Here is a 26886-nt window from a genome sequence, read left to right on the forward strand (position 1 = left end):
TGCATCATTGCTGTCATGACAATTAAAGCCAAGTACAAACAAAAAAATGTGGTGGACAGAAAAGTGTGGAAAAAAACTAGACAGTTTCTAATGGGGAAGGAAGGCGAAATAGGACAGGTGACACTCGTGAACAATCACACAAGGAAAAAACACCCAACTTTGGTAGAATTACATATCACATTGTCCCTTTTGTTGGTATATTGTTTTTTTCTTTAATTTACATTTGAGCCGCACCAAAAAATGACATTTTTAAACCTATTTTACCAGACCCATATTTTTGAAACCTATTTAAATACCATGCACTGGCAAAATTCAGTTTTTGACCAACTATCCAAAAAATAAAAACTGCCATTCTCAACACACTCACCGTCCAAAATTTGTATGTAAAACACACCACCAAAAAAAATGATCATGACATAGCAACATACACCAAGCACGCATACGCAGTTCGCCTCCTAGTGGCTCGAAAGAGAATGGCTGATGATGTCAGAGCCGTCCGATTGAACGAACATCAATCTGAAGGCATTTTGAACGTGAGCAGCATTGAAACGCGGCTTCCTTCCATCTTGAGACGCCACGTGAACGCGCTCCGGCTCCCTCCCCTGCTTTCTCTCTCTCTCTCTTGTTTCCTTCCCTCTTGTCTTCTCTCTGTGCGCGCTCCCGTCTCCGACTGCGACTTGAAGGGAGCCCCGAGCGCAGACGATCCTCGTCGGAGGCGCGAGAAAGATGGAGGCGTGGGTCGGAGGGCGACTGCTGTGGCTGGCCGCGCTGTCCGGCTTCCTTTGTATGGACACAGCCTTGGGGAAATACGTCAAAGGCGTCGTGGACACTAAAGAGGTGAGCGACTCCTTTGGGGAGCGACAAATATATATATTTAACGACGTTTATCCGTGCTAAGTTATTCATATGTGCCGCCATTTAGCAACACCTTGGCTGAGAAGATAGCGTTCACAGGTGTGCATCACGTGACCGCCGAGTTGCGACTTTGACGCTGTTTCGATTAGGTCGTAGGTTCGACTCCCCCCGCACTAATGAGCAAAAGATGGAAATTTGCACAGGTGGCCTCAAATGGAGCGTCACTCTTTCTGCTTGCAACAAAAATGTCCTTAAAAATGTCCTAAAAAATGTCCTCTGCTTTAATGGAAACCATATTCAATTATCCCCGATGGTAGTTTCTTTTTAAATGCATTATATAATATGATAAAATGAATTTCAAAACCTTACCCTAAATCACTCACTTTAATCCGACCGGACAAGTGACTTTCTGATCATTTTAAAAACTAAAAGACCTGGATTTATGCATAATAAATAAGTCATTTAAGTTTTATCTTTTTAATTGTGAGACATTGTGGTGAAAAATTAAAGGTGTCCAGTTTTCCGTGCAGTTGATTACATATTTCAAATGAAATGATTCATAATCAATTTTCAATGCTAATTCCAGTTGAACTATGTGCTGGGAATCAAGAACGGGCCCGACCGCTAATAGCAAAAATAGTTACATAATCGATGCCGCTTGAAAATAAATCCAATTTCTTGAAAAAACAGCGGTAAAGTGGCAACAAGCCTAAAAATAGAATCGAGAAAAGTGCCATGCATTTTTAAATGAAGTATTTATGCACCATCCACATGTTCTAGTATTTTGCCAGTATTTGATACAACCTCCAATTAATAAAACCAAGAACATGTGCATGGCAATCTGCTGGGTCACAGCAACCGAACAATCTACACCCGATTTATTCCAAACTCCAGCACTGACTAAATTAGCAATTCTCCCTCCATTCACCAGTTTGAGTTCTTTTTTCGCACCACCCCAGATGCTGGCGGACCCCCAAAGCGCATAGATGGTTTGAATCATTGGCTGCATTTATCCGTCACGACTGGCTGATTCTCTGAGGCTGCTCTGGCAGCAATATTGTACAAGGTTGTCTTGCTCATATACCCATTTTCTCCTCAGAACTATACTCCCAGTCTTATGTTTACATCAATAAATGTTTGACTCAACTGGAGACCACCTATAATTATCCTTAGTAATGCCGGTAAGTGGATCTAATCTCTGATAGCGCCATATGTTGGTGTCAAAGTCATGACCACCACGTACGCCACCTGCAGAGCAGGTGTTGCATCTGACAGTGATAGTATAGTTTAAAGATGGACGACAATTGGCAACAGCAAAAGTCGAAAAATTCATTCAGGATCATCTTTGCATTTTTAAATGGAAACAATATTTTTTATTTTATTTTTTGAAAGTAACGTTTGAAAAGGGTCTGTCTATTGCTGAAAAAGCTGTAGCAGAAGCAAAAATGACTTATTTCAGCTGTGACATCATTAGAGTGTAATGGCCGTAATGCAGGGGTGGGCAAAGTAATCCACAAAGGCCCACAATGGGTGTGGGTTTTCATTCCAACCCTTAAAGAGGACACCTTTTCACCAATCTGGTGTCCCACAATCAGTGAATTGCAGTCAGGTGCTTCTTTTTTTCTGCAGAAATCTCATTGGTTAAAGTCTCTTTGCTCAATTGGTTGCAACAAAAACCTGCACTCAAAGCGGCCCTCGAAGACCGGTTTGCCCACCCCTGCCTCAAATGTTCTCATTTGCTCTAATAGACACAAAACCTCCCATTTGTGTATATAAAAAGAAGCCGAGTGTAACAGGCGTCTGCTTGAAAAAGGGTCTTTATTTGCAATAATGAAAGTAAAAGTCATAAAAAATTATAAAATTGTGTTGTTAATGGATGTACCTGTATTTTGTAGAGTCTCTATTCATGTAGACCATTCAGTAATTAGCTTAATTATGCTCTCCCTCCCCGACCGGATTGACTCACCACGTCTTGACTCTTCTTGACATCGTTCTATCCCACTTAAAGGTCTTAAATGGCACTGTGCTTCCTAACTACCACCGCTCACTTATGTTTTACTTAGAACGTTGCTATTATTATGTAAAATGCCTCTCACTTATTATAAACACCTTCCCCCTTGCGAGTGCCTACTTCTCTCTCTAGTTGAGTTAGGGGTTGGGGGCATTTATGTCGCCCCAAAGCAAAAATACGTATCGGTATTGTTGACTATATGTCTAATTGTAATGAGCAATGCAAAACACAAGAAAAATTCAAACAAATAGCATGAGAGTTGGGTTTGTTATTATAACCCTTTCGTTAGTGGATAAGGGAACACAAATGGTGAAACAACATATAGACAGACAATGCTAACACTAGTTGTGTTTTTTTTCCTTTTTAAAGAAAGATTGGTTTGGTCAGCTGGGGGAAAAATATATTCTCATTTCAATTGGTGGAATGAAGATTTAATTATGTTTGAGTTACAAGTATGGAGCAAATTAAACCTGTAACTCAAGGTTCCACCATACCTATTTACTATGGGAATGTTAAGCCACAGTCCCCAATGTACTCTTCACTCTTTATTGAATGTTGAAAGAATAACTAAGCTAATCAATACTTATACAAATTTAATCAGTTGCCTCGATAAATGTCAGTCCATTAAAAGTACGTGGGAGGAGTAAAGCTATTGTTTTAAGACGTAGCCTCAAATGGTGGCTTTCACCGATTGTGGGTGGGTCTCGAATGTATCCCCCTTGATAAACGAGGCTTCAATGCAAACTTAATGATCCTGTGTTTCTGAGAAAGAGTCTAAATTAGTCGCGTTTTGTTAACGAGATCATTCAATTACATTGTCATTTGGAGTCTTTTTCTTCCCCACGGTTCCAAAATGTGTCACAGATCATCTGGCGCCAAAGCACAACAGAGTGCCTTCAACGCTACCAGGCGCCACTGAGCTCGCCATATTGACTGCGTCTTTGTGTGTATGTGTGTGTGTGTTGCGGCCCCAAGGTCATTCACTGGCTGTCGGGACATTAGTGTCGCCGTCCCTTGACACCATTTGGCGCTGCCATGTGACTTTGTTTACACCGGAGAAACTAGCTCAAGAGACAGACACAAAGTTAATCCAAAGGCATTGGTACGGCCGAATGGGCTTTAACCGTCCGACCTCGGTCGATGTGGACAATCAGCCTAAGTGGCTAGTGGCGTGTGCTAGAATGTCCCTCTTGAGTGACGGTAGTGAGGGTGAAGGTCAGGGGAAGATTGGAGTAGGGACTGAATACAAACTTTTCAGTGCATTGACAATAGACAGACACAAATCAATCGTACAGCTGGCTGCCTAGACTATGGAAAACCGGTTAAAGCCAGCAACAATAAAAGACTCATTTTAAATTGTGGGAGCAGAACTTCATGTGCCTATGTGGCACATCAAAATATGGCTGTAAACCTGTGTTTTTTCAGACACGTCTTTCAATAGATGGGAATAATCTGTTTAATGTCATGCCACTAGTGAAAACTTGGCATTTTTGTTGAAAGTACATTGCGGGAATAACAAATAAACAGATCAATTCTTCAATATTCATTCATTTTTTTTAGGGAACTGCTATTTTCTTCAATACCGTCCTCTGATTACCAAGCCAAGCAAAGGGTTTAACTGTGTGACTATGGTGACTAGCAAGTTTGAACAGATAAGATAGGATCAAAAAATCTGTCACCATAGACTGCTTGTAGCAAGGACTTGTGTACAGCTGCTTATTTTGAATTTCAAGCGTTACCTAATATTTCATATTTTTCAGTGTGATTCATTACTTATAAAAAATATAATACAAGTGACGGTTCGCATCGCAAAGACCTTGTAAATTAGGTGACCGCTAATTGAATTACCCCATGACTTTCACATACCTACGCAACTTTACTTTTGTAGCATTACAGCTTGTTTCCCAAATGAATTTATACTTTGTACCAGAGCGCTTTGTTGTCTTTCTTCCACACTAGCTATTGAAACAGTCACTTATTCACATTTCCGTGATTTTCCCTGAAACAGATGGAGATTTCCACAAAAGCCTTGTCTAAAGAAAAAAGTAGAATAGCAAAAAAAGTATGTTGAATTGACATTGTACAGCTCGAACACACTTTGCCTGCATACACATGAACACAAGTACTCGCAGTGCATTTTTTAAATTTAAATACCTGTGCACAGTGGGCAAATGTTTAAGCGGGTCGAGGGGTTCATATGCAGTATTACCATGTTGAATTTGCGTTGAAGTCATCTTGGATAGCACTACAAGTACTACTTCTTTTTTTCTAAAGGTAAGTCTAAAAAGGACAGGCAGACTTCATTCTCATTATTTCCTGCCTTAAATACCGCAGGTCTGAAACCTTAATTCCTGCCAAAGAGCTTTGAAATCTGCCAAAAATCCTTCGAGCTGTCATCAAAGTGGTCACAATCCGAACCAGTGTATTTCTTTTTAATGAGTGTGTGTATGATAAGATGCTATGACTGTGTGCATGCGTCCGAGAAGGAGTTCTTTTGTGTCCGTATGTTCCCCGTCAATGTGTGTGTATGTGGGAATTTTCTCCACGTGTTTATGTGTTGAAACTTGCAGCGTTGCGTATCCCTGACTAATGAATCATTGAGAGGCCCGACGGTCCGGGGGTGACTCCGCGAGTTGATTGGTAATTAATTGTTAATGAGGCGAAGCAGGCAAACGGGCATCTGGAGAGAGAGTGTGAGAAGCACGCAGATGAAAGGACAGATTGCCAGGGAGGAAGGCGGCAAATCGGAATGACGCTAAATCGAGTAGAAGCGGTGTCGAGGGGTTGACTTGATTAATGGCATGCACCGGGGAGAAAAAAATTCGCATACCAACCTTACTTATAGACTACGGACCGCTAACTGAACATTTGTGATCTACTTTACTTTGCAAGCCCAATTTAGACTTACATGCAGGCCTGAGAAATTTGGGAATCGTAATGTGCTGGCATAATCAATCATCGATGCGTTTTTAGACAAAATGGGACATGTAAACGCACAAATTAAAAATGACTACACTCTCAGGAAGCTGCTTTTGACTAGTGATGTCCCGATCTGATTCTCAATATCGGTATTGCCCGTGTGCGGTCGATTCGTCGCTGGTCTTTTGGTCACCGGTCTTTTGGTCGCCCGGACCGCGACAACGGGCGACCAAAAGACCGGCGACCAAAAGACCGGCGACCAAAAGACCGGCGACCAAAAGACCGGCGACCAAAAGACCGGCGACCAAAAGACCGGCGACCAAAAGACCGGCGACCAAAAGACCGGCGACCAAAAGACCGGCGACCAAAAGACCGGCGACCAAAAGACCGGCGACCAAAAGACCGGCGACCAAAAGACCGACGACCAAAAGACCGACGACCAAAAGACCGACGACCAAAAGACCGACGACCAAAAGACCGACGACCAAAAGACCGACGACCAAAAGATCGGTGACAAAACAAGGTAAAACAACACGGTCTACGCATCAATAAAAGCCAACAATGGCCATGAGCAGTTTCACTGAGCCGACGTGTGAGTGTATAAGAGTTTGTATGTACATGCGTTGTCCCTTTAAGAAGCTACGTCAGTCAGGGTCTTAACAAGTTCTCCAACAAAAAACAAAAGTCCAGGAAATTTGGAGCTTTTCTTTAGCCTAATAATTAATAGGGCATTAAGTATGACTAAATAATAATTCGCAGTTTGTATTTAGGGAATTTGAGCAACGATTTAAATGGTAATTATCAATAACCTTCTGGGCGACCAAAAGACCGGCAACCAATCGACCGTGTACCGGTATTGCCCCCCCGATACGACTATTTTTGGATTATCGGACAGTATCGTATTTGACCGCAAGACCAGCGCCGATCCAGTAGTCGCGTATATTTTAGTACCATCACGCAAGCAATGAATTGGAAACGGAAGTCAAATCATTTAAATGCTCTTCAGCCTATTGTTCACCGTGAGCCAAAATAGCCTCCGAGTGATTGAATCGCCGACGTGAAAGACGAACGGACGAATGAGTGCTCGGCCATACAAAAAGAGTTTCTCCTTAATGACCATCTCTGCTTTTAGCTGTTTGCCGTGTCTATGGCAGCCGCAAAGCCAAGGCATGCCACCGTCGTCATGGCGACCAGCATGCAATAGTGCATTTACAGATGCAGGTCCGCCGTGTGTTCCACTATATCGGCTCGGTTCCATCTCGGTTGTCACGGACACAGGGGGACAGGAGTGAGGCGTTGACGGGGGTCTTCAGGGAGGCCCTGGGGGGGAGGTCTAGGTAGAAGCTGAAGGTTCCTGGAGCCCAGCTCTCTGGCAGACGGCGGCTGAATTACATCAGTGCTTTTGTTCAAATTGATCTATGGTGGCAAAAGCTGGCAACGCTAGACTGCTTTTAGTTCTCGGCAGCGGAATTACGAGGCTTGTTTATGTAGCAGGGCACAGGTAATTACTGTATAATAGTGCATAGGCTTTTTTTTTCTAGCTCTGGCTAGAGAGTTTATAGCAACCTTTAGGGCACTTTGTAATAAGTGAAAAGAAGCATGTTGAGCCTGCAGAAAACTTTACTCTCAGAGCATACATTATGTTTTGAAGCAGGAATAGGGTTCTGCGTTAAATCCCCCAATATGATCAACGTTTGGGCACTTCTTTTTATTGCATGTGAATTTCTTGCATTTCTCTGAAAGCCCTTTCTGTCCACTGGCTTTTTCTAAATAATCAACATAATAAAAACAACCAATAATGGAAATATCTCAAACTCCAATGTGGCACATTTAAACTGTTTAGCCCACAAAGAGTCAAATTCCCATTTTTCTAACCCTATTCCTCAATAAAAAACAGATTGAATATTTTTTTATGTATATTTTTCAAACAAGTGCTTTTTACCTGTAGGAAAAACATGATTACATATTTTTTTGGCCATAGAATCTCAAATTCCCTGTATTTTTTTCTGTATTTCCACCACAGGACTGGATTTTCCTCACTCGCTTTTGCTTCCTCACTGACTTTGGACGCTTGGACTTTCGGTTCCGTTACCCTAAGGTAAGATGACTTCACTGTGTATGTTTAAGTGTTAAATCAACATCCAGAATGCTTCTTCCTCTCACCTCAAAGTCTCCTTTGTTAAGTTTATTATGTTATCTTTGCACTTTGAATAATTTACTTGTCACTCTGGAGTTAATTGGTATGCATGCACTCTTTGTGGAACGACCAACTATTTTGGCATCCTGCACAGTCCTTCTAAAGACCGACTGACTTTTTGGTTGCTTGTTATCCAGCTCCTTAGTTTGCAAAACGGCAGTTGAGTTGGCAGATAGTTATTATGGTCAAGTTAACACTTCCTCCTTCCTTCGACTTCAGGCTGTTCCCATCTCTTCCTCTTCTTCCTTCCCGCTCTCTTCCTCTGCCGCTCTTTTTGTCACTTCTCTCGATTTAGCCCTGCAGACATGGCAGTAGTGGCGAACACATTTTGTCCTGGCAATCTCCAGCTGCCTCCTCTTTGATCCATTCGAATCGCTCACTCACTCGCCTCGCCTCTTAATACCACCCTTTCCTTTCCCAACATCTCTTTATGTCTCTCTCTGCAGTCCCACTGCTGTCAGAACATATTACTCTACTTTGACGATGCTTCTCAGTGGCCCGCTGTGTATAAGAGACCTGAAAAGGTGAGTGAGCGATGTTAACATTGTGATTCAAAAAAAGATTGGCGTAAATGAACAAAAATGTGAGTGGGTACGATGGAGCACACGCCAAGTCAGACACGTAGCAGAAAAGAGACATACTGTCCTCATTCTTTGCCAAGCACTTCCAAGGTACGACTACTTTCACTAACACTTCTCCTAGCTTCATATAGTTGTTAGGAATGTTAATGGTAGTAGTTTCCTAATAGTAGCTGCCTGTTCATTTAACTTTTGGGAAAAACCTTGGAATTTACAGTACGGAACCCTTAGATCAAGGGTGTCAGACTCGGGTTGGTTCGCGGGCCGCATTAACGTCAACACGATTTCATGTAGGCCGGACCATTTTAGATATATTTTGATTGTTTTTTTATAAATGGATTAAAAGCCCTGAATATTCAGTTTTTTATAGATCCAAAACAATGTTTATTTTAGCTTTTTTATATATATATATATTTAGATTTTACAAAATGCTTTTTGAACTAAAAACAGAAAAAAATGATTAAAAAATTACAATTATTGATTTAAAAGGAGAAAAATCAGGAAATTAAATATACATCTATACTCTTCATTTTAATTTGATCCTAAAACAGAAAGTCGGCACTCATGATTTACTTTCCCGGGCCACACAAAATGATGCGGCGGGCCAGATTTGGCCCCCGGGCCGCCACTTTGACACATGTGCCTTAGATATTCAAGCATTCTCTATTTTGAATTTTTTTTTAAAACAAAACACACCTTTGGCATTTAATGAGTTAATAGGGGTCTAATGATTACATTATTTCCAATGGTAAGCCCGAACTGCAAATTGTTAAACAGCAGGTTCCACTGTATTTTTACTTTAAAAATGCAGCTAAATCACATGTAATTATATAATAATATTACTTATTTCTGATATCAATTAAATTACTTTGTTGTTTTTGAAGTAATTATATAAAAATAAGGCTAAATGTTAAAGAATTACAGTACTTTCTTCAATTGCTGTCCTATTTTTGCCTCCACCAGAACAATAACACGCAGCACAGCTTTCAAACAAAGCCATTGAATTGCGTCCCTCCCGTGCTGACATTTTTCATTATAGCAAGTTAAATTATATTGATCACCGCCAACCATGTGTGGAGGATTTTTTTCTTTCCCGTGAACCAATCAATAACGCTATTAATACTGACACTGCAACACATAAATGACTCTCATCATAAAATCCTGTCAACCTGCTGCTGTGCACCATGAGTGGGAGTGCTCATAAAGTGTAAAGAGGTGATTAAAAAGACAATTAATATGCTGTACAGTAACGGAGGGTGCCGTTTATTTTGCAATGTAATCATCTCCATATTTCTAGCATTCTACAAAATAATGCGTGGGCAGCCGGATAGCATGAATATGTATAATAGTGTTCCGCTTCTATATGACAGTTCATCGTTCGAGCCCCCACTATATTAGTTTTTTCAAGCAGTCATTCTTTATCATTCTATTTTTGCAATATCCCGACTGTAATGGCCATACATGTGTGAAAGAAGAGCCGCTGTCGCTAATTCACTTTTCAGCAGTTTATTGAGCGTCAAGAGAAACACTAACAGTCCCACTGGATGCAATTTGAGTTCATCATTTTATGATTTCAATATAGTTGCAAAGTGTAAGTTAATCGCGTTAAATGTGTTTGGGATATTGTTTGGGCTTGGAATGCAGCCATTGGGATAACGCCGCTTCTCGATCGAATGTGGGTGGATACGTTCAATATGTACAGCATTAATCTTCTGTTGACTCATCTGTGTCAGAACTGCGACCAAAAGGAGGCGGTGCTGAGGCCTGAGAACAACCAAGTCATCAATCTCACCACCCGCTACACTTGGTCGGGATGTGTGGTAAGAACACTGGGGTACTTCAATCAGTGGGTCGCATAGTCTTCAAACTCACATTTGCTTCTTCAATCTTTGACATATACACTATGTTATGCTTTTAGAACATGAGCAAACCAGAAAAAGCCTAGTTACGATTCAAACCCAGATCTTCAAATTGCAAGGAAGCCAGCCATGCAAGTCCCTAAAACCGACCTCATCCACCATTTGTAACTTTGCTCTTGTAAAATTCTTTCCAATTTTAGCAAAGGCCAAACACACACTTTTATTGCCTGAGTCCATTTCGTAGTCTGCATCAAAGAGTATTGATTATCCCTAAAGGGGAGGATCTAATACTGTAATAGTTTATATTGCAGAGGAGCTACTGCCTTCAAAGTTAAATACTACTGATGATTTCAGCACAGCTAGTTTTATCTTTACAATGTTTTACAACACAGTGTAAAAATAAAGAGACAGAATCACACCTTTTCCAGTGAATGCCAAGTATTCAAACATTATTATTGGCACTTTTCCACTACGACAAGTTGCCTTTAATCAGTCCTTATGCGGTACGCATGGAAACACCCAATCTTTATTTTTTCGCTTCAAGATTTTTTTCCCTCCTCATTAGCATTTATTAAATTGCAATTTAGAATTGACCCAAATCTAAGTTTTAAATTCAATACATTTATTGTTTTAAATCGAGCTTAACTGGAGAAATATTCTTGTTATAACTTTACTTTCATTGCAAATTTACAATTTCAGTATTGTAACTGACTAACAGGTTTCTGTATTGTCCAGTCATCTCTTTTTGGATATTTTCTTGCCCTTGCTGATTATTGATTTTTTGGCGGGGGTGAGAAAAATGCTCAATTCTCATTGGATTATGTCTGTGTGCCAATTTTGCATTGCAGTGGAAAACCAATGTTTCCCCAAAAGTATGTTACCTGCCCATTCATTGCACTTTATTTAAAAAACGCCTAAATCTTATTCCAATAAACAGCAACCTTTTTTAACCGCATTAAAGTGTGACATTCAATCTGACAGATATTTTTGAATCGTCTGCCACCTTTCAAGTTATTCTGGAGTGTGAAAGATGTTTCCATCTTCGCACTTTCACCCTCACGCGATTAAATCAGCATCCCGTGCGGTTAAACGTGATCTCAGTGATGGCAGCGTTTTCTCTCTCTATCTTATTCACTCCCCCTGTCATCAATCCCAGGTCGAGGGCGAGGGTGACGACGAGATGCTGAGCTGCGTGGGCGGCCGCAGTTTCCGCTCCGTGAGGGAGAGATGGTGGTACATCGCTCTCAGCAAGTGTGGGGTAAGTGGCCACGCCATGGGACCTCTTATTTAATTGCTCACGAGCGTAGCCACATGTTTTTGCTGCGTCTCGTCAATGCGGTCGTGTCCTGACTTATGAGTTTAATTTGTTTCCTGGCCACATTAGTCAAAACACCTGCTATTTACCTGTCCCCATTGAAATGATTGGAAATTGTATTGTTACACGTTTTAATGCAGGCCGTTGTGTACTTCACTGAAATCATTAAGTAATCAAGAAAATGGATAATTGTTGCATCACGATTTAATGCATTAAATCAAGGGCTGGTTTATATCCAACATGCAACATACGACAAGACGGTACTCGGACGTTTGGTCTCCGGACGTTTGGTCTCCGGACGTTTGGTCTCCGGACGTTTGGTCTCCGGACGTTTGGTCTCCGGACGTTTGGTCGCCGGACGTTTGGTCTTGAAAGGCTCATTTTCAAGGCGACCAAACGTCCGGTCGCCGGACATTTGACAACATGACAGAGAGTTTACTGTTGAAACCAGCTCTGAAAATTATATACGTCCGGGCGACCAAACGTCCGGGCGACCAAACGTCCGGGCGACCAAACGTCCGGGCGACCAAACGTCCGGGCGACCAAACGTCCGGGCGACCAAACGTCCGGGCGACCAAACGTCCGGGCGACCAAACGTCCGGGCGACCAAACGTCCGGGCGACCAAACGTCCGGGCGACCAAACGTCCGGGCGACCAAACGTCCGGGCGACCAAACGTCCGGTCACGCGACAGACTACATGTGCATTTGTTGATAAAACAAAGAAGTTTCGTAATGCTTCTTGGTGTTTTTTTAAGAATTGGGACTTATTGTGTAGTTAGCTGTCACTTATATTTCAAGGATAATTTTTAAATGAATAATTAATACATTATACACATTCTTTTTTTGGATATAATGTATCTGAGCATAATGCTTCTTGGTGTTTTTTTTAAGAATTGGGACTTATTGTGTAGTTAGCTGTCACTTATATTTCAAGGATCATTTTTAAATGAATAATTAATACATTATACACATTCTTATTTTGGATATAATGTATCTGAGCAATCGATAGTGTAACTATTTAAATAATGCAATATTATTTTTTTCTTTAGGGATTGCATTTTATATTAAATTTCTTTCTCTATTTTCTTGGGAGCTGTATTTTTTTCATGGAAAATTGGTGATTTACTGTCATCTTTAAGGTACTAAAGTCGCCAGTTTGCTAGACCATTGCTTTTTTCCCCCTTGCTCCCTCCTCAGCCTGGATGAAATGTGTCCCCGTTGCCGAAAAGTCGATACAGTGTCACCTTGAAATGATGCGAAGTTGGTCTGACATTTCATTAAAAAAATATTTGCCCTTTAGAATTCATCAAACACGGCCTTGGGATATAATATTATGAGTGTTATTGTTCTGTTTTTGTGCGCAGAATAGAGTTAAGAGTTTTATTCAGATCATATTTTTCTGTTTTGTGTGATTGCAACTGTCTTTTTCTTTTATTTATGCATTTATCTCTTTGCATTGTTATCCCAATGCAGTCAGCACACTCATTTTTAGTCACTGACGCTGTTATTAGATGTTGTTTTTCACGACAACTTTTATGGAATGTGCTGTAGGGGGTACGTAGATGCATTTGTCGTCGTTTTCATATTTTACTGTACTGAGATCAGCTCAATAGATCAAAACTCAAACCGATGAGTAAACAATATCCCCTGCAAAAAAACGATGTAGAGAAACAGTTTGCCTTGCAAAATATTGAAGATGTATGTCTAATTCAGTGCATCTTTGGAGGCTTTTTTGAGCTGGGTCGCTGTGGATTTTCAATCAACGTCAGCTTATATTTAGCTTGGTATTTTTTGCATCAAACCATATTTGAAAGTGGAACAGACCTAGTTGAAAAAATGTACCGAACCCTCGCCAACACTGTGTCCAAAGTCACAGCAGTTTTTGTGCTGCTTAACTTCAACGCGCATAAGCTTTTATGAAATGCTTCAAGCAGGATTAGTAATGGAGTCAAGACATTAGCAAGAAGAGGATAACAACATTTTGTTCATGTAACCGTACATTTTAATATGACCTTAGTGACTATTTCAGAAAAGACAAAAATTAACAATGCTCCTTTTGACACGGGGCATGTCTTGAAAAACACAATTGTTGGATATTGCTGGAGATTTCACATTTTGAAAAGAATTTAACGTAATACCTGAATATGAGAAGCACTGCTCAATTTTCACAAAGTTTGAGGAAAAAAAATCACACGGCATTTGTATGTTATTATATTCATGAACTCATTCATTTTTCTGTACCGCTTATCCTCACAAGGGTCGCGGGGACGTGCTGGAGCCTACATTATAATATTTTTCTGAAATGTTTGTGATAGACAAAAACGCATTGTTTTTTGCATGTTTTTTCCCCTCGATTTCATCATCATTACATGGCCTTGCATAACCGGGTTCCCGCCAGAAACATGATTTTCAAAGGGTTAATACCTGCATGTAATAGTGGCCGATGATGCACTCACAGCCTTTTATTAGCTCATGTGCTACCATTGACCGCGATAGACGTCCAAGACCTCCCATTTCCAAAAATGACACCTGATTATTTATTTCGCTGCTGGTTCAAATGAATTGCATATCGGAATCACCGCTTTAAAGAAATAACCATGAGTCCACTGATGCGCCTGTGCGCTCTCATCTTATCATTCCGGCCACGTCTCTGAGTGTCCTTGTTTGTTTTGCTGCAAACAGAGGCAGGATGTGATTAGAATGGACGCTTCCAACAGAGTGGCGTTTAGTGTCACGCCAGGTTCCGCTAATAGACACGCCGCTTAATGCTCTTGGATTTGGATATAAAAGCTTCACTCCGAGCCCGCCGGCCAATTTCCCTATTTTGTTTCAACTCCTATCCAGCTGTCGCTCCCAATCTTTTGGCTGTTCTCTTTGAAGCCTTCTGCCGTCATCGTTTGCTTCCGCGCCATCCCTTATTTACTCGGCAACAATATTTCCTGTCCTCTTTTGTTCTTACGTCTCGCCTAACGTGCCTCCATTTGCCATCAGCGCCACAAAGATGGATGACTGCAGCAAAATGGTCCAACGTGCTGATGTTCATCAGTTAACTTAAATGGCCAGTTTGGCTTGATTCATGATGGCGTCTAGCCGTCAAATGCGAGACGATGACATCGTTATAAGTCAAATTCAAATGACCTCAAATGGCAGTCACGAGGCTTTAAAGTCGTAAATTGCCCTCACTAAGAAAAGCTTTCGGTAAATCCGGCACGTTTGTTTTTTATGCGGGATGACTACCTGACAGATGGAGACACATTTTATTGGCTGCAATCAGCTGGTGCTCAATTGCCAGTCATGAAAGCAAATGACCTCGTTTGGGAGGCAGCAAATGTTCTGGCTAGCAGAAAACACCAGACCTTTCAGGTGTTTTTTTTATGGAGCATAGTAGAAATCTAATTTTGGCTTGAAATCCTAACTTTGGGTGATTGGCGTGGCTGTAATTTGGCTTGGAATCGTGTTTTCGAAGACTCCCCATAGTGACTAATTTGAAACACTATAGACTGCGCCATTAATTAGCACTAACGTTTCAAGGAGAACACCTTCCTCAGCTCATCGCTGGTCAGCAGCCTTCGCAGCACCCTTTCAAACATCCATTTGAGTGTGGATTTATTCCACCGAGTAGATGAAAGCCCCGTTGTGAAGCTCAGCCTCCACCTTTTTATCCTCCTCCATCATCCCTTCATCTATCCATCGCTCATCTCCCAACATCATTTGGAACGGTTGCTATGGTTATTATCCTTGTAATCTTCCCACTTTCTACTAGTATTATTCTAAATCCATTTACCTGGAAGCAATCATGTTCTATTCTTCGCTATCTTCCGCCACACTTGCAGGGTTAGTACTTAGCAGAAGCGCTTTTACACAGAGCTTTTATGGGCACAACGGGGTATTTTTACTTCCCGAGATGAGCAAAAATTGTTTTCCTTTTGTAATAATGAGGAATGTAGAATAGAGAAGCACGGATTTGAATTAGGGGGTAATAAAAAGTGGCATGTTTGGTGAAGAATTGGTGAGGCTGGAGGAGCTCAGCTGCCTGGCAGCCAACATTTTTCTTTTTGATGTTGTATTGCTTCTAGATGAAACTGGCGGGGGGTGGAATCAGGCTGTTTTTCCTCAAATAGTGTCTATCCCTAGGCGAAAGCTCTACCTTTTCTCTTCCAATATCCCTAATGGAAAAAAATTAGATTAAAACTCTTACCCCGAGGGTCGATTATGTTCTTCTAAATGTGCGAATAATTTTAAAAAAACCTGTAACCAATGAAAAAATTGGCCTCAATGTTTAGAATAGAGTAGAATGGAATAGCATAGCATAAAATAGTCTTTTTTCATTAGCCAATCATTAGTATATATTATATACTAATCTTTGGGAAATAAAAGAAAAAACAAGAGCCCTTACAAATTATGCAATTTCTGTGCAATTAGTAGCAAGTACGAATAAAAAATAATAAATAAGTAGCGTACATATAGTACTTGAAATAGTCTTTTTTCATTAGCCAATCATTAGTATATATTATATACTAATGATTGGCTAATGAAAAAAAACTATTTTATGCTTAGAATAGAGTCGAATGGAATAGCATAGCATAAAATAGTCTTTTTTCATTAGCCAATCATTAGTATATATTATATACTAATGATTGGCTAATGAAAAAAGACTTTTTTCAATATACTATAGTAGTATTTTGATAATACTGAGAAACATTTTTTTTCCTGTGCGAATAATTAAAAAAAGAATTGTAACCAATGAAAAAATTTGCCTCAATGTTTAGAATTGAGTAGAATGGAATAGCATAGCATAAAATAGTCTTTTTTCATCAGCCAATCATTAGTATATATTATATACTAATGATTGGCTAGTATATATTATATACTAATGATTGGCTAATGAAAAAAGACTATTTTATGCTATATTTTATGTACTATATAATATACTATAGTAGTATTTTGATAATACTGAGAAACATTTTTTCTTGAGCGACATCTTAATAGATTTTTGGGTGCAGTCAAAAACAAATTCGTTTTTCTCAATCAGATTAAATATTTTAACGATAGAAGCCTTGTTTTCTTTAAAGGAAAAGTATACACTTTTTACACCACCTTATTTCTTTATGCGTTAACACATTTTCAATTCTATTCACAATACGGTAATGACATGCAATTACCCACTGATGAATTAATTTGTGGTTAAAAGCCCTAGCGAGACACTGCAACTCTTGACTTTACAAAAGGAAAATCCTCCACCTGCCTAAAAGTTTCTGCAACATACTTCTGTCTCTTTCCTTTTTAGAGTGATGGCCTTCGACTGGAGTATGAGATGAAGCTGACCAATGGACAGTCTTTCTGGACGCAGCACTTTTCAGCCGACGAGTTCGGTGAGAGCACTGAAAACTATTCAGAGAGAGAAAAAGTGAGAGAACAATTATGGGAGGAATGGGTGATGGCACCAGTGAGGTGCCACTTAGCACGGCCAATAAAGCACCCTGAAGTGGACAAATGGCCATAATGGATGGATTAACGATGATGGATGAAGTGAGAGGAAGACACGGATGGATTTTTGTCGTTCTTCTTATTGTCCCAACCGGCTCGACTTTGACTCCTTCGACTCACCTGTTCCTCCCCCTTCACGTAATCTATTTCTGTTCCTTAGGAATATTGGAGACAGACATTACATTCCTGGTCATCTTTTCCATTGTGTTCCTGCTCTCCTGCTACTTTGCCTGTAAGTACCTTTTAACGTCTCTTTACTTTATGGTGAAATTCATGTGTTTTCTTGATGGGATAAGAGTAGATTCTCATGTTCCCTGCCCCCCTTGGAGGCGATAAAAGCGCTTTGTAGTCATGAAATTTCCACCAAGGTGGCACTTTTGCTTTTTGTATTCTGTATAATGGGATATGCCTTGTTGTCTTATCAGTTCACTTTAAATTTTCAATGCCAGCTGCCTCACGGGAGGCAAAAAAAAGTGTGCAATGCGTCCTATTTTCACTTACAATTGTGGCTTCCCAATGCTTGCCTAGGATTGAGAGTAGGCATGCATCAAAGAAATGAAATCTCTCATGCTTTTATTGTTGTTGGGCTTTGGGTGAGTGTTTTTTTTTTTGCCATTATCGCTTTCATACATCTTAGGGAGGGAAAAAGCAACAGGCCAGGGGTTCAGAATCGACATATTCTGTGCCTCATTAAAGGGAATCCTGTGCGTCAAGTTTGTCATTCTTGCAAAAATACATAAACTGCAGATTGTGCTAACATTTAAAAACGTTGAGACGTCAGTGCCTGCGTTTTAAAATAAATTGATTCGTCTGTTCATTTTCAACGCTGCTTATCCTATTCAGGGTCACAGGGTGCTTGAGCCTATCCCAGCTGAATTTGTGCAAAAGGCAGACTAAACCCTAGACTGGTTCCGGAGGGAGGGACACGAAAATTATTAATCACAGTGCTATTTTTCTTCATTAAACTGATATTCAGTTACGATATGGTGATGTTTTGAGGGCATTTCAATTTATTTCAACGCAGAGAAGTAATTTACCATATAAAGGGATAAAAGAATGGCCCTCAGCTCATTATTGTACCTGTTTTAAATCTTTCATTCAGATCGCATTACACACTACCCGATGCCTGGGTTCATTTTTCAAATATTATCTTGAAATTTTCGTCTTTTATGTCGACTTTCACGCAGCGAGTGTGAAATAAGATGCCAAGGTCATGCGACAACCTTCCGTTTCGCTTAATGAATACACGGCAAGACTAAATGGAACACTTCAGAGATGTAATCAGCTCCCGAGGACTGTTTTTTTTTTTTCTTTTCTTTTTTCTGCATTGAAACCCTATCGACCTCGTCGTGTTGCCCATGTGATCTCTTCTGCATTTTTGTAAGATATTTAGTTAATGCTGCTCTGAATAGAAGGCAAAAGTGAGAAAAATGTCAGCCTTGTGGAGAAATTACAGCACATGACGAGCGGCATTTGTGCCACTGTTCAGGCTGTCAGAGTGACGGAACAATTATACTCTATTGTTTGCTATGTTAAGTTAAATTTGACTTCATTTCAGCTCCACTTAATTTGACGGTGTCAGATTAATTATCCACTGGGGTTCTTCCAACTTGTAGTACACTAAGAGTTGAAAACTGCGTGTGGGTTTTCCTATTTCTCCACTCCCAGCCCTCCCAGTCCAACTGAATTGGATTTCTATCACCATTAATGGCAGCTAATGATTTAATTGCGAAATGACTTTAACTGTAGCAAAAGTTGTTTATCGGTTTTTCCGTAATGTCGAAGATAACGTCAATGTTACTTTGTCGTTAATATAAAAACAGCATGTGGCCCATGACAAGAATGAGTTTGACACTCCTCATCCAACTGTGCTAGAAATAAGCAATATCATGGAACAAATATATGGAATTGAAGTTATAATTGCATGTTATTTTTTCAGATAAGGCTTTTTGGCTTTGACTACAACAATGGAGGGAAAAATAGCACTTTTCACTTGTTGGCTGTTGTATACGCGTCTTCTTTGAGAACATTGCGGCCAGCCTAGTCGTGCTCCTTAATGTTTACGACCTGCTTCATACCTGTAAATTTCCCCCCGCGGCTCCTCGCAGTAGGCTTTGCGCTCGTAAAATGTGCATTTTACCAAGATGTACGCATCTAAGGTCACATTGCCGGCTCTGCCTTCCTCTATTGTCATGTCTGGGGCTCTCCGTGACTACGCCGCCATCTCTTATCACCTTAGTGCGCACAAACCCACTTCCAACACTTGATCCTCACATGCGCTTTTCTCTGCAGACAATCTGAAAGGGAGACAGCTTCTTCACACTACCTACAAAATGTTTATGACGGCCGCGGGTGTTGAAGGTGAGCGTTTCTATCCTAGTCACACAGGTGCACAAGCAATATGAAATGGTTAGCGTTGCAGCAGTTTGAAAATGAGCCACCCGCACACTCGCAGCAGCTTTAATCCCCACTTCAGCACCGCCGATCTTATCGGCACGTATTAACGTCTGAATGGGTACCATTGAGAGCAGCATCCCTGGCGCCAGAGCGAGGGGACTGACAGTGCCCTGCGCTCCTCTCTTTCTTCCTACTTATCTCAGCTCTCTTGCTTTCACCTCTTTTTAATTTACTTCCAATGCCCCCTCTGATCCCGTTTACGCACTTGTCTTCCCTCTCGCTTGAAAATTCATCTTATATTTGCCCTCCTTTCTTCGAAAGGTGGTAAAAGTACTCATTCTGTACTGAAGGGGAGGTGCATTACTCACAGTAGGTTAGGTAGGGTAGATGGGCTGAAGTTTTAGTATGAATTTAAAATACACTAGAATCTTTACAGGTGAAATAAACTCCAGATATTTAAGTGTTAAGTGTATAGTGTGTTTTCCATTGCGCTATTGCGATATACTTGGATATTTAAATGTAAGAAAAACCTTGGCCATGGAGGCGAAAAAAAAAGTTGTTTTTTTTAATTCGCAACAGTTTGATTAGGAAATTCAGACATTTTTCATTGCGAAGTTTCTGTGTTGCAAATAACTTGTTTTAATGGAAACACAGCTAGACACTGACAATGGTAGAGCCGCAGAAATGCATAGGAGTGAATAAAATATATTTGGGGAATAAAAGAAAAACAAGAGCCCTTACAAATTATGCAATTTTTTGTGCAAGATGTGCAAAAATTAGTGAAATGCTGAACAATTAGACATGCATTAAAAAGTTCAGTGGTCACAGAAAATGTACCTACTAAGCTTGAATGTACATTTTAAGTCATTTTCTACTACTGGTGATATCAAATCAACATATATTCTTGGTTTAACACAACAATTAGTAGCAAGAACGAATAAAAAATAATAAATACTTAAGTAGCGTACATATAGTACTTGAAATATCTTTTCCTGACATCCCCCAAATGTTTTCATATCCAGTTCTCAGCCTGCTGTTCCACTGCATCTACTGGGGCTTGTACGCTCAGGATGGAGTTGGCAACGGCAGCTTGAAAATTCTTGGTGAGTTATACTGTATTGTGTTGAGGGATATGTGCTAAAATAGCAAATCAAAAGTAATATGCCATTTGAGAGTGTAACTTTGCAAGAAAATAAAGTATTTTTCTTTAGATCATTTAACCTGCTCAATATACAGTTACAATTTAAATACAAAAAAACTTGACAGTAATGACTCAGTATCACTCTGCTCTACAGAGTAAGGTTTTTTTTCTACTAAAGCTAAAAATATTTTGGGAAAAAAATAAAAACATGCTCACGACGAGCTTTTTATTTTTGCAGCTGAAAATGTTCCAATAGTGTGGGTGTGACTCTGTGGAATAGTTCTTATTCCCCATTTTTTTCTCAGCCATTTACCTTCATGTCTCCTCTTTGTGTGTGTCTCCAGGGAAATTACTGTTCTCCATAAGTTTCCTCGTGTTCCTGCTTATGCTCATATTGCTGGGCAAAGGTTTTACCGTCACCAGGTGGGGATACTCTAGTGTGGAATATGCTTATGATAAACATTCTTTTCAATTCTATTTCCTGATAAAATAAGAAGGTACACACTTGTTAACACTGTAGCGGACTCGTTCTAAATTAAATGTTTTTCTCCTTTTTTTTTAAAGAAAATTGAATCCAAAACTAATATGAATGGCTAAAAAAGGATTGGTTGCTGCTTTTTCTTTGTTTTCCAAATCCCCCCAAAAAATCTGCACCTGTATTTATTTATTTTAAATCGCATGAAAAAATATATATTTGTCCCTTGACAAATATAAGTTTGACACCTCTGTCCTACAGTGTTGCTCTTTGTGAATTTAGGAGCCCCTGAGTGAAGTTTAGTATTTCCTGACCCTACCAGAGCTCACATTTATTATTCATTGAGCTCAAACGTGGCCTCGGCGGCCTTGTTGTAGGCTTGAATTGCCGCTTTGCCCTTTATGTCTCCCGTCCCCCCCCTTAACATCTTTAACAACGAATCTTATGTGGACACAACGGTCCGAAGCAAAAGTCCCGTTTTGTTGTGAAAAAAATAATAATAAAAGCTTGTGATGGTGATGTCTTTTTCACCTACACTGGCAAACGTATATTAGGGCATTACTGCCATATACTGTTCCAGAGTATGAGAGATTCCGTTTTGCATTTTTAACCATTTAGATGACGACAACAGGATAGTGTGTCATCAAGATCCGATAAACGCCTCGGAAAATCCATGCATGAATGCAATGGAATTTTCCTGATTTTTGTGGTTTCAGCTCCAAGTTCTTTTTTTTTTTTGCCATTACCATGCACCTAAATATATTGTCTGTTTTATCTTCACCGAACCAACATGTGAACTTTGACTCTCTTTGTGTTCATGTATTTTTGCTAGGGCCAGAATCAGCCATAGTGGGTCAGTGAAGCTGAGTATCTACATGACCATCTACACCATAACTTATGTCATCCTTTTCATCTACGAGGCCGAGGTACAGACACGCATGCACACACACGTCAGACACGTTATTTTAGACAAGCCAATGACTTTAATTGAGCTTTCACACATGTTGCCTCCGTCTAAGTCGCTACGCTTGTTGTTGCCGCGCTGAAAATCCGGCTTCTCGGGGGCTTTGTCGGTCGGAGTGGGTAGATAATTCATACAGGAAAAATGGGTAGTTTGGGACCAAGCTGCTGCTGACGCCGCTCGTTCTATTATTTCACGCTAATTTAACAGCTTTTGACATTTGGACTAGATGGAGCAAAACTGGTCCTGTGAAATTATACCAGGCGCGTGATAGCACTTCGAGATGGCCTCATAGAAGCTATGCTACTGTGAGTGCGTAGTTGTAATTAAAAATCTTGTGGGGTTTGAGCATAGATCTCTTTTTAACGAGCCATCGTCCTCTATTCCAAGCCCCCGTGTGCGGTCGATTGGTCGCCGTCTTTTGGTCACCGTCTTTTGGTCGCCCGGACCGCGACAACGGGCGACCAAAAGACCGGCGACCAAAAGACCGGCGACCAAAAGACCGACGACCAAAAGACCGGCGACAAAACAATGTAAAACAACACGGTCTACGCATCAATAAAAGCCAACAATGGCCATGAGCAGTTTCACTGAGCCGATGTGTGAGTATATAAGAGTTTGTATGTACATGCGTTGTCCCTTTAAGCTACGTCAGTCAGGGTCTTAACAAGTTCTCCAACAAAAATCAATAAAAGTCCAGGAAATTTTGAGCTTTTCTTTAGCCTAATAATTACTAGGGCATTAAGTATGACTAAATAATAATTCACAGTTTGTATTTAGGGAATTTGAGCAACAATTTAAATGGTAATTATCAATAACCTTCCGGGCGACAAAAAGACCGGCGACCAATCGACCGTGTACCCAAGCCCCAATGTGAACAAATCAAAGTTTATAAAGAGCTCATCAAACATCTACTGATTCCAATGTTTTGTATATAACATGTAAATAATATAATAATAAACTGCTAAATTTCTCTTTTCAAAAAAATGAGAGGGATTTACAGCATTTCAACACATTCCAATAAAGAAAACTGATCTAATAGGCAAGACAGTTGAGCCACGACTTGGATCACGGAACTGTTTCAACCCTTATGGCAATGTAGCCCTGTTTTGGAAGTCATTTGTTAAATTTCATTCCAATTGGATTCCGAATGGAGCCAGGCAGCTACCTCATTACCCACGGGCACACTCGAGGAATCCCAATCCGCCCGGTGTGACATCCTCACCCTCATTCATTATGCGGCGTCTCTACATTGCGAGTGTGAAGACTCCACTCGCTGTGATGTTCAGCACACGAGCATATGATGAATTAATAACGGCCTGCTCGGTGTAGATAAAGCAGCAATGCGATGTACAGAGTGGAAACTTTGCGGCTGTATCAACCGAGCGCACGGCCGGCCCATGGTAACGAAGCGCTCCACACTCTGGGGAGCTTCGGCTAAAAATAAGAGAAAATGGGTTACGCCGGCGTCTCGCGAGCACAGCTCGAAATTCAACAGGCCACGCTTGATTGGACGCTCGACTTTCCCGGGGTCCCGGCAAAAAGCCCATGCATTATGAAGCAGCGGGTAACCCGGTCACGGTGGCATCTGCCGGACCGTGAAATGAAATCCGGTACCGGCCTGCAACATAGACGTACGCGTATTGAGGCCGAGGAGATGTCGGCGTGAAACATTTGGATATCTATTTTCAGTTCTTCGATCCAGGCGAGGTTCTTTACGCCTACGACAGCCCAGCGGGCTACGGGCTGATGGGCCTGCAGCTACTGGCCTACGTGTGGTTTTGCTACGCCGTACTGGTCTCGCTCAAGCACTATCCTGAAAAGCAACCCTTCTACGTCCCGTTCTTCACCACCTACACGCTGTGGTGAGTCTTCAGTTCTAACCGGGAAAGACGTGCCCGTCATTCATGAATGGGAATAATCTTCTCAATGAATTATTCACGCCTTTTCATGCCGAAATGTTCTTTCATTGTCAAAGAGATTTAAAGTTGTTTTAAAGTGGCCCTTTCTCAACATGAGGAGAGGGACATATCATTTGTATTTTCACAACTTGGTTTGCATATAAATTATTCTTTTAAAATAATTCAACTGGAATTGGGCATTCATTTGCACAAGCAAAATTATTTTTATTTTTTTTAATCATTCAACATTCAACTGGAATTGGGCATTCAATTGCACAGGCAAAATTAAGTTTAAAAAAATAGAGTATGTATATATCTGAAATAAACTAGATTTTTGTTTTTCTGTTCCTTTTTTAATGTAACATAGGTAAAATTATTCGTGTGTTCACTCTGTGTGTCTTTTTTCTTCACACGCTTTATTTAGGTTTTTCGCCGTGCCCGTGATGGCTCTCATCGCCAACTTCGGCATCCCCCGTTGGGCTCGCGAGAAGATCGTCAACGGCATTCAGCTGGGCATCCATCTCTACGCTCATATCGTCTTCCTGGTTCGTCGCATTGATGAGCCTGGCGCGCCAGTTGGCAGCTAGTGACGTGCTTCTTTTTTTCCCCAGGTAATCACGCGGCCTTCGGCGGCCAACAAGAACTTCCCGTATCACGTGCGCACGTCTCAAATTGGGATCCTGCTGTCCAGCCCCAAGGGCGGTGAGGGCGGGGAGAGCTTCCCTCACCACGCGTACGGGAACGGCTCCTTCCTTGGAGACTCCCAGCCCAACTTCACTGAGCTCTTCTCCATCCATTCGGTGAGCCATGCCATTCTTTTGAAATAATAGCTTTTCTTTTTTTTAATGTAGATGTATAAATGGATATACAGCTAGTTCCTTTGTTTTTTTGTTATATATGCCGAAGACATTTAGGTTTCAGATGGAAGGAAGAAATGACCCAGGGGTTCAGGGTTCTAGTTTTCGTTTTGTGGTTGTTGCATCGGGATGTGTTGGGCCACCCAGGAGAGATGAGCTTTTGGGGGTGGGGGGCATATTGGCGCCAAATTGAGACACAAATATGCTAGACCTGGGTGATAAAACGATAACAATAATTATCATCAAATAATTATAGTCCATAATAATAAAAACTTTAGAAAAAATTCGCTAGAATTAAACTGCATGATAAGTTCATTAATAGATATACTGCACTACAATACGAAACCTCAAAGAACGGGCATTGATGTGACGTGAACGCTAGTTCCAGATCAACAAAGCAAAAGGACTATAACTATATCACAGCCAAAATGAGCAATTATGAGATGCAGGACAACTCGAGGCGACCCACTAAAAGATCTGACCTCCTCAAACTATGTCCATCTCCTCTCGCTCGGTCGACAAAGCGTAACCACTCTTCTCTTGCAGGATCCGGTAAAGACGGTCGAGGAAACGGTGCCGCGTAAAGTCCCCGACGTGCCGAGGAACAGCGAGCAGAAAATCATCACCACTTCTGCCGCCGCGGAGGACATGGCGTCCATTTTGCCGCCTCTCCCGCCCCCAATACCGCCACGTCCAGCCTCCACGGCGCGCTCGGCACCTCTCGCCGTGCGACTCCCATCTTTCACGGAGTACTTCAGCATGCAGAGCGGAGGAGGAGGGGGGTTCGGATCAAAAGCGTGAGGCGGGCGGAGGACCGAGCCAGGAAGTACAAAATAACAGACATTTTGAAAATGGTCCTGAAGGAGCCCGCAAAAGGTTAGTATGAGTGAAGCAATAAATATTCGACTGATCTTTGAGCGCAATATGGGTGGGTAAAAATGACAAAATCTCCAATTGGCTTTTTTGGGTGTTGATTGTAAATAGCTTGACGGAGGTCATTTACTCTCATTTTTAATTTCCAATCTTTTTATCACTTTCAAGCATCAGAATGCGCCATTGTACTTCTTTTTGGGGATTTTTTTTAACCTTTTTAATGGAAAAACAAGTACTTTCTATTTTTATTTTTTTCTACAGTGTTAGTCTAACTTGAAAGTTGAATTGATTCTGTGATACAACTTCATTCAGTTTACTCCTATATGGAATTATGAGTTCCTTAAATTTTTAAAACTTGCGAGTGGATCTACTCGAAAGCCAAGCTACCATTGTACGCCTTCATCGCAGCTGATCATTCTAGAATAGTAAAATACTGTAAATGTAAAACAAAGAAAATGGATAAAAAGAGTGCATGTTTGTATCGTACTTCCCGTCCAAAAACACGTTCTCATATTTATATTGATATCATATATACTGTATATCTTATCTATGCAGTATATACAGTATTAGCTTATGGTTTGTGTGTGTGTAACACTTTTTTATTGGTCATTCAAGGCATTTGGCCCAGTGTACAAGTAGCTGATGAGCTACATTTGGTGAATGTATTCATGCAAAACAGCACAAGATTTTACACTCGCTGCTCAATTAAGCCTTCAAAATAATGGCATTAGTGCCACATACGCATACTATTTCGACATTATACTTCACAAATCAAAAGAGCACTTTTTGGGAAATATTACATTGTTTTGGTTAAAATATTGATTTACTTGACAGTTTACAAATTATTTATTCTCAGTTTATTCTTGAAAGTGATTGATTTTTACTCCTTTCGTATTTAGCTCGACGCAGCCAACCACTTGGCTAATTTAATTTAGAAACATCCTTTTACGCGAATCTTCGAACTGTTCTATATATTATACTGTGTGTATATATGTGTATATATACGTGTATGTATATACATGTGTATATATATATACGTATGTGTGTGTGTATATATGT

The 26886-nt window shown here is 40.6% G+C and overlaps 1 protein-coding gene across 1 annotated transcript; it reads left to right on the forward strand.

Annotated features, from left to right (window-relative positions):
* Positions 1 to 517: 517 nt before the first annotated feature.
* tmem145 (transmembrane protein 145) lies at positions 518 to 26313 on the forward strand. Its single transcript, XM_077597763.1, has 15 exons — positions 518 to 837; positions 7809 to 7883; positions 8429 to 8506; positions 10294 to 10380; positions 11576 to 11677; positions 17023 to 17107; positions 17383 to 17454; positions 19515 to 19583; positions 20642 to 20722; positions 21105 to 21183; positions 22068 to 22161; positions 23889 to 24061; positions 24522 to 24642; positions 24709 to 24897; positions 25501 to 26313. The coding sequence occupies exons 1-15, from the start codon at positions 727 to 729 to the stop codon at positions 25753 to 25755; spliced, it is 1671 nt and encodes a 556-aa protein (XP_077453889.1). The 5' UTR covers positions 518 to 726; the 3' UTR covers positions 25756 to 26313.
* Positions 26314 to 26886: the final 573 nt, after the last annotated feature.

This window comes from Stigmatopora argus, chromosome 4, assembly GCF_051989625.1.
Source record: "Stigmatopora argus isolate UIUO_Sarg chromosome 4, RoL_Sarg_1.0, whole genome shotgun sequence".
Lineage (NCBI taxonomy): Eukaryota > Metazoa > Chordata > Actinopteri > Syngnathiformes > Syngnathidae > Stigmatopora > Stigmatopora argus.